At 46.9% G+C, this 13,597-nt stretch overlaps 2 protein-coding genes across 6 annotated transcripts in view; one reads left to right on the top strand and one right to left on the bottom strand.

Annotated features, from left to right (window-relative positions):
* Positions 1 to 13,597, top strand: part of CDH23 (cadherin related 23) — a 514,496-nt gene that overhangs the window by 394,061 nt on the left and 106,838 nt on the right. For 2 of the 4 annotated variants that reach the window (XM_037904844.2, XM_043551833.1), the window contains exons 33-37: positions 323 to 325; positions 4,129 to 4,278; positions 5,732 to 5,860; positions 6,920 to 7,048; positions 9,037 to 9,264. In XM_037904844.2, the coding sequence (XP_037760772.2) occupies positions 323 to 325; positions 4,129 to 4,278; positions 5,732 to 5,860; positions 6,920 to 7,048; positions 9,037 to 9,264 (639 nt within the window). Of the gene's footprint in view, positions 1 to 322; positions 326 to 4,128; positions 4,279 to 5,731; positions 5,861 to 6,919; positions 7,049 to 9,036; positions 9,265 to 9,734; positions 9,843 to 13,597 lie in introns of those variants that run through there. The other 2 variants (XM_043551835.1, XM_037904846.2) reach the window with 2 other exon arrangements.
* VSIR (V-set immunoregulatory receptor) overlaps positions 1 to 13,597 on the bottom strand; it is an 87,960-nt gene that overhangs the window by 21,307 nt on the left and 53,056 nt on the right. The window contains exons 7-9 of one of the 2 annotated variants that reach the window (XR_006292339.1): positions 5,303 to 5,373; positions 4,948 to 5,025; positions 4,120 to 4,315 (exon numbers count right to left, since the gene is read on the bottom strand). The gene's annotated coding sequence lies outside the window, so the exon portion shown is untranslated. The remainder of the gene's footprint in view (positions 1 to 4,119; positions 4,316 to 4,947; positions 5,026 to 5,302; positions 5,374 to 13,597) is intronic. The other variant, XR_006292340.1, reaches the window with a different exon arrangement.

Raw genomic sequence — 13,597 nt, 5'->3', positions numbered from 1 at the left:
CCTCGGGGGTCCTGCCTCCACATCACAAAGCTGCTCAAGAAAAAGGAACCTCACACAGCGCAATCTGCCTGGCAGTGCCTGCTCAGGAGAGGCTCCGAGCTGGAATAGCAATTGGGTGCTCTGAGCATGGATTAAGGTGCACTTGCAAAGCTATGGAGGGGAAGTTTGCACAGCACCTGCCTGCACTGTCCTGGTTCCACCAACCTCCCCTTCCCTTCCCTTTCTAAAGCACTTAACTTATGCCATGTTTTTAAAAGAGAAGGGAAAGATCTGTTAACTGTATTTTTTTCTTTTTCTTTCCCATTCTGCTTCCCTCCAACAGAAGGTAAGAGTGTTTGTTCCTAGTTCTGTATACCTCCCTTCCTTCCTCCTGCCTGCCTTCCCCTCTGATAGTCACTGCATAGGTAGCTGTGCAAAACTTGTGTCTGGTCCTGAATAGGGGGCAGCTCCAGGAGAACTGGGCACCACACAGAGTGGTAGCATCTACTCTATCCTTTAGCAGGGCACAGCATGCACTCCCCAGTCCCCTTGCCCAGCTCCACCAGCCAAGGCTGGGGTGAAGGAGGGCTAGAGCTTTGGCCCTTTTGTCTCCACTCCTGTGAGGTTTCTAGTGCTGCTGCTGGTAGTAGGGTTCCCCAGTCCTTGTGCTTTGGGAATTCAAGGACTATAATCAATCCTGGCCTCTGTGCAGAGGTGGGGGAGGCTCTTTGAACCCTCTTTACTCTTCCCCCACCCTTGCAGCCTCAACTTTGCTGTCTCCTGACTCATGACTACTCAGCAACACAGCCTTCGTGTTCACTTCATCTGGGTTTTTTGATGGAGTATTTTAAAAAAACTCATCTGGGGCCGGATTCTCAGCTGGCATAAATCAGCATTGCTGCACTGAAGTCCAGGAACTCTCCTGATTTCTACCAGCTGAGCATCTGGCCCCTCTGTGGCCATCCAAGTAGGTGTACCAGGAAGGTAGACTAAGTTTACTACAGGGTCTGGAAAGAAGGTAAGCCCGCTTCCAAGAAACATACCCTCCCTTGTGTAGTGGCACTCATTCCAGACCGAAAGGTTTGGCTGCTGTGAGTGGCAGCTTGCCTCAGCAGCTGCAGATTTTCTTCTTGGGCTGACTGCGTTTTCCCCTCTCCTGCCTTCTTTTTTAGCTACAACAATAGCAGTCACCCAAACTCAAAAAAAAACCCTACAGGTTTCCTCCAGGACGTGATCACATTGACGAGCTCTGCACCTGGGGACTGTTAGCACCCATAAATAGAGCCTCAAGAACAAAAATGTTCTTCCTCTCTTTCTCTCCGATTATATATAGTGAATATGTTTTTAATTTTGAACATGATGACAGCATTTCCTCTGGCTCGTCACAGAAGAGGCAGACGCTTGTCTCCTCTTTGAGTCGTTGACCACAGCTGAGCAACATCTGTATCTAACACTTCTCTTTCTTGCTGGTGTTGCTACTACTGTTGCATCTTAGTGCTGTATCTATAATTATGAATGCTGAATCACAACTGATTTTATTTTTGGAGCTCTGTGTATTTGGTTTCTCTGTATCCATCCCTCCTGCCTCTCTGCATTGCCATTTACCTGGCACAGCTGAATGGTACACAGATTGCAGCTTAGGCATGGATCCCATCTGTCCATAGAATTTTGGATCCATCCTGTGTGGACCAGAGTATCATCCCCTCTAACTGGGAAGAAATGTATCCGTCATTCCAGGAAGAAACTCTGGGCTTGTTCACACCCAAAACTTGCCCAGGTTGCAGCAGTTTAGTTAAATGGATGCAGACTTGTGTGTGAAAACTCAGGCCAGTTTATAAATGGCTTCTGTTGATTTAGTCTATAGTAAATCTTTCCCAATGTAAATGAAATCACAATAAGCCAGTGCAAGCTTGTGTGTAGACAAGGCCTATGAATTCTCATGAGTTTAACAGCAAAGGCCTGGGCCTGCACAATACTAGCAGAGCATCCCCTGCCGGGATGGGTCTGTACCAGGGGTGGGCAAACTTTTTGGCCCAAGGGCCACATTGGGGTTGCAAAATTGTATGGAGGGCTGGGTAGGGCAGGCTGTGCCTCCCTAAACCGCCTGGCCCCCGCCCCCTATCCGCCCCCTATCCAGTGATGAGCTGCCAAAATCTTAACAACCGGTTCCCTCCTCACCCCACAAGGGGGTCGTGGCCCGCCCACCCCCCCCTCCCGTGGACTCCTGCCCCATCCAACCCCCCACGTTCCTTGATGTCCCCCTACCGACCCCTGCCCCATCCACTCCCCTACCCTGTCCCCTGACTGGGCAGGAGGGTCTTGTGGGCCACCGTAGTGGGTGCCCACCCCGCTCCTAAGAGCCAGAGGGACCTGCCGGGGGTCGAGATGGGGAGTCCCGGCGGTGCTTACCTGGGGCAGCTCCCAGGAAGCATCCAGCAGGTCCCTCTGGCTCCTAGGGGCGGAGGAGCGTAGCTGGGGGGAAGCAGGAGGAGCAGCCGCTTCCCACACGAATCACATCAAAAGTGGCGCCTTAGGTGCTGACTCCGTGGGTGCTCCGGGGCTGGAGCACCCACGGGGAAAATTTGGTGGGTGCAGAGCACCCACTGGCAGCTCCCCGCCCCGCGCCCGGCCCCAGCTCACCTCACCTTTGCTCTGCCTCCTCCCCTCGCAAGACAACCAGTTCTAAAAGGGCTTTTAAATTTAACAACCAGGTCTAACGAACCAGTGCGAACCGGCTCCAGCTCACCACTGCCCCATCCACCCCCTCCCACATCCCACCCCCTGACTGCCCCTCTCCGAATCCCTGACCCATCCAACCCCCCCTGCTCCTTGTCCCCTGACCGCCCTCTCCTGGGACCCCCCACCCCTAACCGACCCCCCATGTTCCCTGTCCCCTAACTACTCAGACCTCCTATCCACACCACCGCCCCCTGACAGGCCCCCTGGGACTCCCACGTCTATCCAACCCCACCTGGTCCCCATCCCCTGATCGCCCCCCACCCAGAACTTCCACCCCATCCAACCGCCTCCTGCTCCCTGTCCCCTGACTGCTCCCTGGACCCCCTGCCCCTTATCCAACCCCCCTACCCCCCCACTCCCCGCCCCCTTACCATGCCAGAGCCAGACACGCCGCCGCGCTGCCTGGCAGGAGCAGCGGGCCAGAGCGCTGATGGCACAGCAAGGTGAGGCTGCAGGGGAGGGGGGACAGCGGGGGGAAGGGCTGGGGGCTAGCCTCCCAGGCCGGGAGCTCAAGACGATCCCGCAGGCCGCAGTTTGCCCACCTCTGGTCTATACAATTTCTAATTAGCCAGTTAAAACTGAGAACTCTGAGTGGAGGGGACCCCCTCAAGTGCCACACTGTCTTCCCCTCTCACGCCAGCCTTCACCCCTCCCTTTTCTACCTTACGTGCATATGCAGAAGAGTCCTACATTATAGATTATAAGGCCAGAAGGGACCAGCGTAATCCTCTAATTTGACCTCCAGTATAACACAGGCCATAGGACTTCCTTCAATTAATTCCTGTTTGAATTAGACATCTTCACTAAGTTTGGAGGAGTTAGTGCAGCAGCCATGCAACTCTTGAGACCTTGGCCTCAAAAAATAAAGTGAGCGTCCTTCGTCCCATCCTTATCCTTCACGACGCGGACCTGTGTCCAGACTCCTCAATAACAGTGACGTGATCACGGTTGTTCATCCCTTCTCAGGTGAGTCCCTGAACTGCAGCAGCCCCCTCAGTGAGTCAAGCCTGAGATCCATCAGCAGCACCAAGTGAGGAAGGCGTGCATATGGCCTGCTGTCACCAGTGCGCCTGTCCCTCCCTTCCAGGAGCTCTCAAATGCGCTTAACACTAACCGCATGCCAAAGATTGTGAAAAGGGAGTCCCCAGCCACTCAGCAGGACCTGGGTTTCCAAGCCCTTTCATTGAAATCTTTGGTTCTTCTGACATTGTCAGCACACCTGGGCCTGAGTTGTGAGATTTAATACAACAGGATGGGAAGGCAACACTGAAATGATCTTTAAGATACTCTACATGTATCTCAGTTTCACCTGAAAGGCTATCCCATCCAGCATGGTTGCCTTCAGGAAAATTAGCAAGAGCCATGCTCCTGATAAAGCCTCTTGTTAATCTCTGCACTCACTTTCAACAGGTAACCATCACCGTTCTGGATGAGAATGACAACAGCCCACAGTTTGACATCACCTCCGATTCTGCGGTGAACGTAGCAGAGGACAGTGCCATTGGAAGGCGAATTGCTGTAGTCTTGGCCAAAGACCCAGATGCAGGAAGCAATGGGCAGGTACCAATGCTTTTGCAGCTACAAACTATACTGGGACCTACAAAAAGGAAGATGGGTGAGTGGGTGGGATGGAGGAGGCAGATTTTGCTTATTCCAATTTATGAGGGAATATGTCCATTCAAGCTATGAGGCACTGTGAGCTGTTGGTCTGAGCACATGACTGACAGACAGGAACTCCTGAATTCAGATATGTGCTTTGACACTGACTCAGGCCCAACCGTGGAACAAGCTTCATGAAGAGAGGGGGAGGATGGAATTCCTAATTTATACCTCAGCATGTCTGCTTCCTGCACACCTTGCCCATATTTCCAAAAAGCAAAACCTTCTTATGGCAATCCTACAAGGCCCCACTAGTGTTTCTCAAGCCAGATTTATCTAGAGCCTCAGCAAGCTCCTTTCCAGTTAGTCCCTGCTCTGGTCTCTAAGATCAGGGTCTTGAACTCTGATCCTTATGAACACGAACACCATAATCTTTGGCAATAGGGCTGCTCTTTAGTGTGGGATGGATAGTGCCAAAAATACTAGCGGTAAGGGCTGGTTTGGTGACTGAAGGGTGTCAGAGGAAGGACATATTAAACATTCCCTTCAGAGCCAAGATGCTGTGACAGCTGCCATGTGCAACAGTGGGCCTAAAAATGGGGGTGGGGGGGAAGATGTTGTTTTTTCTACCTTCACAATGGACAGCAGGGGATTTCTAGCCAGATTAAAACAGGAAGCTCTGTCCTCTTCGTTACTTCCTTTAATCTGCTGGAAGAATTAATTAGATGCTGTGAGATTCCAGTGAGTTTCTTACTCAAAATGAATCAGCCCTAATCCTTCGCAGTGTATTTCCAGAATAACTCTGCTGAATTCAGATGTTACTTCACATTTACCACATTCTAAGCCTACTGAAGTCAGAGATTTCCTTTCCTGAGACTGAGGTCTTCCAAGGAGTGACCATCTTTCTTTAGTGTTTGGAAAACATGTAGCACACACTGGGTGCTACTGTTAATAAATAAATAAATGTATTTATTATTATCATTACCTAATAATATCAATTTGGTCCTGTGTCTGTATCCTCAGTGACAGCCTCAGTTATGCAGAAACCTGGAACATCTGGTCAAACAGAATAGAGATGAGCAAATCAATTCACATAGAATAAAAACTTTCCCAAATTGAGAACTCTCACAGCATCTGAACTGGAACTTGGATTGGAGTTAGAAGTTTGGTTAATGTTTTTAAGAGCTATTTTTCTGAACTTTTTCTGGTTCCACCCGAAACCAGCAGCGCGTGTACGAAATACTCTGAGAGAGACTGTTGTGTTGGATTTTCAGCACAAGGGCAAGAAGGAACCAGGTTTAATAAGAACTGGTCACTTTGTAATGACTGTTTCTCTCTCCCTTTTCTTCCCCCTTCCCTAACCTCACTGCTCCTTACTTCCCCACACTTCCCATTATTTATTTCCTTCTTGCAGGTGACCTTTTCTCTGACATCAGGAAATATAGGTACCGTCTTTGAGATCCGCACCACAAACAATACCTATGGAGAGGTGTTTGTGGGAAGGCCATTGGATAGAGAACTGCTGGACCACTACATCTTAAAGGTAACCTGGAGTTTTCCACCATCTTAGCTGCATTTTCTGCAATATGCACCATTCACTGGGCAAGGCAAACAGTCAAGATGCAGAAACTCATTACCCATCTAGATGGTACTCCAAATGTTGCCTTTAGTGGGTGAAGTTTGACTGCCTAAAACTGTAGTTTCTGACTGTCATTCATGTGGTGCTGCAGGTATTTTTGTGGCTGGTTGAACTAATCATTCGGAAGTTTTCCACACCAAAAATATTATAGTTTTCCTGTATGTGCTGCTTATTTCATGCAAAGTATTGCACATCTGTGTCTGTGTGTATGTAAGTGTAATGACACAATGCTGTGCATTGCTGAATAGCTGGTGTTGTGGCACATATTTTAATTTGTCACAAAATTGGATGGTTTGTAATATATAGTTATTTGCAGCTCAGTATTTTAACAGCTGATGCTCCAGGTAGAGGTGCAAAATTGTACTGCAGCAGCAATTTTAACATTCTATTCTCATTTGTATGGGTTCTTATAATGCCCGTATCATCACAATATCTGAGTGCCTTCCAGTGCATTAAGAAATGACATCTGTCATGTGTTTGTTCTCTCATCCTCTCCGCAGGTGATAGCCATGGTACCTCTGCTCGGACCTAGCTAGAGAGGGCTGTACATTAGAAACAAAAATATATAGACACATTTGATAGCCTTTCAAGGTGGTTCTCAAAGTATTTTAAGGAGCATCATCATGTAAAAGGGGAATCAAAGGAAAAAAATAATGGTTTTTTTATGCTGAACAGAGACAGCCGTAATGGTTTGTTGGTGGAATGGAAGAAGAGTTCTTAAAAATCGTATAATTTTAAAAATTCAGTTTCTTTTTCATTGGTTACACTGTTTTTATTGCTGTTAGATTCTGTTAAAGCTTTTTCTTTTAATGCAAAACTTAAATTTTGGATCTGACCTATTGGGCAGTTTCTATTTATGGAATATTTTTTGGTTTTGTAGCACTATAGGTGTCTTTTTTTTCAATGAGATTTGACCAAAAAAAAAAGCTTCTGCCCAGATGTAACCATTATGCTTCACTGCAGATCCAGGCATCTGACAGCGGAGTCCCGCCTCGGAGAAAGGAACACACTCTAAGAGTCAATATCCTGGATGTCAACGATAACCCACCAATCATTGGGAATCCCTTTGGATACAATGTTAGTGTTAATGAGGTAAGTAGTTCTGCTGCCTTATATAACAGAGTCTCAGTTTTCCCCCAGAATGAAACATGCGTGCACATAGGACCCGCTGCAGCGCTGTATGCTGATTTCCTGGGAATCCAGCCTAGGGGCTGTAAAGCCAGTGGATCTTCTCACTGGGGAATATTGTCTGTATCAGTAGGATTCCTCAGTGGTATAGGGCCAGCTGTATGGCTCTGCTACCTCTCTTGCAATCCTCAGCATAGGTACTTATCAGAGGAGACATGGTCCCAGCACAATGCACTCTTCTTGTTCTGGGCTAATGGACAGCTCCACAGAGAGCCATTGGGGGCAGCATAAATTATAGAGCAGTCTTTGGGGTGGCTCTAACTTACCACAGGAACTTGTCAGTCCCTAGCCAAATCCAGGAGGCAAAAAGGTCTTCACAGCCTTCTTCACTCCTCTCAGATGTAACTCTGAGCTTAGCCATAGCCTGGAATCGGACTCTTAGACTCTCGTCCTGGTGTATGCTGAGATCCATGCTGATCTGCCAAGAGGGACCATGTTTTCAAACAATTTCCTCCAGAAAACAGCATGCCAATTCCTGATTCCTCTGAACAAGAGACATGGATAACTTCACATGGAACAAAATTCTTTGGAGGATGTTTTGAACCCATTGTTCTGCTCATTAAATAGCATCATACAACTGCCAGGAAAAAGTGAATGACCTAATGGGCTGATGAAACTTCCAGAAAATCACATGTAATTAAAGAGAATTGCCTCCTCAGAATATGAATTGCTATTGGGAAACAGTCTCTGAAAGTTTGGTAATTAAGCAGTAAATCACAACAAAGCAGGAAAAAGGAAACTTTTATTTCCTGAACTGGGATCTCTCAATGTGATAATGAAAAATAAAATACAAATAATGTGTGTGTAGCCTGTGACACCTTGTTATATCTGCATGGTGTATATGATTGATAGCTTTGAATTAAACATAATAGCTTATCCAAACACTCTTCTCTATTTAATTTGTATCTGAATCATTTGTACCACTGGCCCTGGGAAATCAGCTGCTTGGCTTTGCCTTTTGTTTGGCTTGAGCTACACTAGAAGAGTTACCCATTGCTGACCAGAGGCTCAACATCTGTTCAGCTGCACATGGCTTCAGGGCAAGTGTGGGCCAGAACAAAATGCATTCAGCACTATTCCAGCCAGCTGAAGCCATTCTGTGTGATTGGTGGGATGCGCCTAGGCAGTCCTCTATGCACTGTCCTTACAGGCTGGTTTGTTTTGTAAGTGGCGCAAGTTATGAAATGACACCGTGTGAAATTTCATTTTAAAAGTTACTTTTTAGTTAGAATTGTACAAAGGTGAGGATTTGTAACAAGGTACGAAGCTTTCCCTGCCAGCTCAGCGGTTTAACTCTCACCTGAACAGATAGTGGCAAAATGTTGTTTCCATCTGACAGCTCCTCAGGCCTGTGAGAAATGAGCTGGTAGTCTTGGTCTCAGTTCCTAAAATAACGGTGTCTACACTGGAAAAACCACAATCATGAGTGGCGGTAAAGTAATTATTACCTTTGCTGGCATGTCTCAGCAGCAGGCCTGGATTGATCTGGTAACTGAACTAATCTTTCAGCCCTAGAGATAATCCTTGCAAGTTGAGGTTGAAGCATATAGGCAGAGAGGTGTTGGGAGGACTGTACTTCACCTGCTCATGCTCTATCTTCCCCAGAGAGCTTTGATCTCCAGGCCTGGTAGGTGCCATGGAAAAATACTGAGAGCATTGTCCAATTTCCCTCAAGCTGACTCTCTGTTGGTCAAGTTTTCACCTAGCGTAGAGCTGTGCAGCTGAGGTACCTGGAGATTTATAATGAAAATGCTGGAGGAGCCTTCCCCCATTCACTGTGTTGGAGGGCACTGCTGAGAGCTGTTTCGCTGTGAACCTTTTTGTTCAGATGAGTCTGTGCCAGAAGCTGACTTTTCTTTCTTTCCGTTCTCTTTCCCCCCATGGATCTCCAGAATGTTGGTGGAGGCAGTGCTGTGGCTCAGGTGCACGCAACTGACAGGGACGTTGGGCTCAACAGCGTTCTTTCCTACTACATCACTCAGGGGAATGAAGATCTCATCTTCCGCATGGACCGAGTCACTGGGGAAATCGCCACCCGCCCGTCTCCTCCAGACCGTGAGCAGCAGAATTTCTACCGGCTGGTTGTCACTGTGGAGGATGAGGGAAACCCATCCCTTTCAGTAAGTGCTGGTGGAGGGGCTCTTACGGTTGTGTATGGAAATGCGTTTGGAATTGATTGGGAAGTGCTGTTTGTTCACAAGGTTACCCCTGAGAAGCTGTATGGGTAAGAGGGTGCATATCTGTATTCAGGTCTGAAAACAGGAGCCTATTTTGTGGATATTGATCAGTGTGGGTAAATCCAAGTTTAAGTGTAAATAGTCCCTCCATACCTAATAGCTGGCTACCCCAATAGCCCACAGCGCACCCACTTCATGGTGGTTATTTTCATTTCCGTGATTTACCCAGTCAATATACAGGGAGTTAAAGCGTTCAGTAAAGATTCACTTCACTAGTAATGATATGCATATTAGAACTCAGGCCAGGAGCAAAATGAGGTCTCCCTCCTACGCAGGCCTGAGTCACAACAACCTTTTGTTTCCTGTATGTGTGACTATTAGAGAAGGGGTGGAGTGTGGGGGGGTGTGAGTTGACATTATTCAAGCTCAGGATCTGCCAAGTGAGCCGTCTGACTCAGAGACCCCAAAAGCCCTCTAGGTGTCCTTTCTGGAGAAGCACAATGATGAACCTCTTGACAAAGGTAAATGCTTTCTGCACTGTATTTGCAGTGAGGAGTTTCAGCTCATCTCATCTCGGGGAGAGCAGCAGTTCTGTGTGTGTGTTCAGGGTCCTCATGCAAGTTACTCCTCATTTGGAGCTTTCAAAACCGAATCTAAGACTACTGTCAGCACACAGCTGCAACATCATTATTCAGTCTCCCAGCATGCCCTGGTGTCGCTGCTTTTTACCTTTTATAAATCTGTTCTGCATGGTACCAGAATAAGCCTTGAATAGTTTACCTCATCCTTGTGAGTACTAAAAACACAAGCAAAGTCCCCGACTTGCCAGCCGCTACAGGGGTCATCCTGCTCCACAAGCACTGTTTGTGTTCTGTCAGACATGCAGGGCTCTATCTACCTAGAGCTTTTGGTCTTGCTTGTCTCCACTGTGCAGAACCACTAGGGACAGGCATGGGCATTGGAGACTCTTAAAAAACATATAGTTTGTCTGCCTCACAGACTGCAACACATAATTCAGAATCAGTAACCCAGCAGCTGACAGCCATGGTCTATTAGCAGAGCTATCCTGATGCCATTTTGTTCATAAGTCTCATTTTTGCCTGGTAGTAGGAAGCAAGTTACCAAGTCTGGAGACCACCATAAGCAGTGGGAGTGGAACAACAGCCGTTTGCAGCTGCTGTCCCATTTTTATAGCAACGTGAGAATCAAGAGCAGGAGAGAGTTAAGAACTGTTATTTTATTTATTTCAGTTTAGACGTACAGGGTATTTCCCTACCTCCAGGTGCTTGTATGGTGGTTAAAATACATGCAGAATAATAATCATCCTGATGCAAATAAATATACATTAAGTTTCCCAAGCTATCATAACCCCTACCCAGGGGGCACTCTCTAAAGGATTAACACACACTAGCTGTGGTTATTCTACATGCCAAGTCATATTTTTACATTCCAGTGTCCAGATTGTTGCAGAATGTTTGCATGTCTTTCTCATACCTGTCCATTCCCAGAGCACATATATAAGAGTACTCATTGGTGGCTTGTAAGAAAATCTAATTCCATTTGTTTCTAGCAAAAGGGAGGCTGCCAGGTTGTGGGAATCAAGAAAATATACTACCGGTGACAAATTTTAAATCCCAAAGCCACTTTACCATTTGCAGCTCCTGAAGTTTTGATTGGTGCATGCCCAGTTGTGTGTTTGTATGCGTGTGTGCGCATGCATGTATCTGATACTTCCCCCTTGTGGAAGAAACATTAGATGAGCCCAGATTGTTAGACCACAATATCAAATGGACATACTAAAATACATTGATAAACTAATATTTGTCAATTGGAAATAAAAACATGATTTTACTATATTTCCCTTTCCTTCCTTCCCTGGACCTGATCATTAAGAGTGGGCTGTCACATGGTATCTCTTCCTCTGGCTGATCACTCTGGTTTTTAGCTGTTTATACTGAAATCATTCACTCAGACACTTTTAATAAACAAGTATTCCTCAGGATCACACCTTCAAACCCACAGAGGAAAAGCTGACAAGCTTTTTGCTTTCTGTGGCCCCATCTCCTGCTATCTCATACCATCTCTCTCAGGTATTTGTGAAGCTCTTGGAGGTGCAGAAGCCTGTTCTACTTTTGGAGGAAATGTTGTAACAAGCATGAACACTGTGAATTTGCAACACTTGCACAGTGACTTGCATTTACACCAGCTATCGATCCCAGGCATTTGACAAGTCAGTCTATCTATCAAACCCATTATCAAAATATCTGAGCTGCTAATGAGGGCTGTATCAAATGGTTGCAATGTCTGGAAGAAGGTTGTTAGCTTAAGTTCAGCTGAATTTGTACTTTGTGAAGAAGGGACAGGATGCCTAAAGCACTGTATGCCAAAGCACAGTGACTATGTTGAGCCCTGTGGGATAGATGCTTCAGGAGTCCCAGAATGCACTGGTACAAGCATTTATAATGAGGAATGCTGTGCATGGAGGTACCAAAACAGTTCTGGCAGAAACAGTGTTGCTATGGGGATGTGCTAAGGACAAGTGAGACAACAAATTATTTCACACAGTAAGGGCTTCACAGGACATACCCAAGGAGAATAATCACAGCAGCCATCCGTCTCTTTGTATAGCATTGGATGATGATTTTGACTGGTGACCCTAGGGCATGGGACAGCAGTGGCCTTAATTTAACCTTCTGAATGCGTAAAAAAATAGAAATAAAAAGATCTTGTGAGGCCAAGGATCTGCCTGCTTGAGTTTTCATTCTCTGCCCAACCTACGCCCTTTCCTGGTCAAGTCGGAGATAAAATAATGAGTGGAGCTGTACTTCTTTCACTTTTCATTTCAGTAGCTTCAATTTCAGAAGCCAACTTGCAGCAAGTCTCCAGTGAATCTGGTTTAGAATCTTGGCTTGGAACCTAGTAAACGTGTTCAGGCAACAAAGTAAAGAAACCTTGTGGATCCGAGTCAGATGATTTGTATGTGGATGGTCGGGGGGTTGGGCTGAAACTGAGTCTGAGCCCAGGTTTACAATGCAATGTAGACATACCTGTAGAGGCCAAGGACTGTGATAGCAAACATCGCTGCAAGGCATACTGGACAGCAAGAGCTGTTGCATGTGACCAATTTTTCCCCTTCTTTATTTCTCATTTGCCCCCTTTCTATTTGCAAGTGCATTGTTTGTTCCCATGGGGATGGTGGACAGTGTAAGCAACTTCCTGCTGCCCCTTTCTGGGTGGATTTTCCTTACAATCACGGAGTGCAGAACTCAGAGAGTCAAACTTCTATCCTATCCCACGCTTCCACTTTCTTAAATTGCCGAGTAACAGCTTCATTTTTTAAAAATGCCTTGAAAGCAATCTTTGATATCAAATCACACCTAGTGCTTTAGCGCTGGTATTAATAACTTAATGCCTCATTCATGTTCTCTATAATCTGCTTGCTCCTTTTATTTGTGTGGAGAAGCAGCCTGTATTTGTTTGCACAGTTTTCCCAGGTCATTGCTTATGTTGCTAATATCCTGAAAGTAGAATGTGTGCAAGCAATGGTTAAAGTGTAGTTGGTGCTGGTGGAAGCAGGAACCTGGTGTGGGGAAAGCAGGGACTCAGAGGGGCAAGTAGGTGGATGGGGGACGAAGCAGAAACCTGTAATGTAATGGAGGTATAGGGCAGTGGTGGTGATGAGGGAGGCAGGAACCAGGGGGCGGGGAGTGGGTGGGTTGGTGGACATGGAAGCAGGGACCTTGAGTGGGGGCAGGGGAAAACAGGGACCAGGGGGAGGGGGAGATCAGGGACCCATAGCAGGGGAAAGTGGTGCTGGGAAAGAGGGAATTACAGAGGGGGAGGGAGAACTGATACCGTGCCATAGAAGGGAGTAGGGGTAACACAGAGCCCCTGCCATGGGAGGGTTAGGGAGACACGGGGGATAAATGGGAAGCTCTTTCTTTGATGTCATTTCCCACATTGGGAAAGTGAGTTGTTCGTATCTATGCTCCATTGCCACTCGGATGGAGGGGCACAGTGCTGGTGCCATCTTAATGCAATGCCCCTTGCTAGAAGTACAGGATCTCTGTGCCCCAGCAACAGTCGCGGGAAGGGCTTATGGCTGTTGCCACTTTCATTAGTCTCCCTTACTACAAAAATGGGCTGTGCCCTTTGACAGTCACAGGAAGAGCACATTGCTGTTGCCATTGTGCTGAAGTCTTCCTTAGTGGAGCATTGAGATATTGCCGGCCATGCAGGGCTGGCCTTAGGGGAAAATGGTGCCCTGGACAAACTT

Source organism: Chelonia mydas, chromosome 7, assembly GCF_015237465.2.
Source record: "Chelonia mydas isolate rCheMyd1 chromosome 7, rCheMyd1.pri.v2, whole genome shotgun sequence".
NCBI lineage: Eukaryota > Metazoa > Chordata > Testudines > Cheloniidae > Chelonia > Chelonia mydas.
This window is presented reverse-complemented; position numbering and strand designations above follow the sequence as displayed.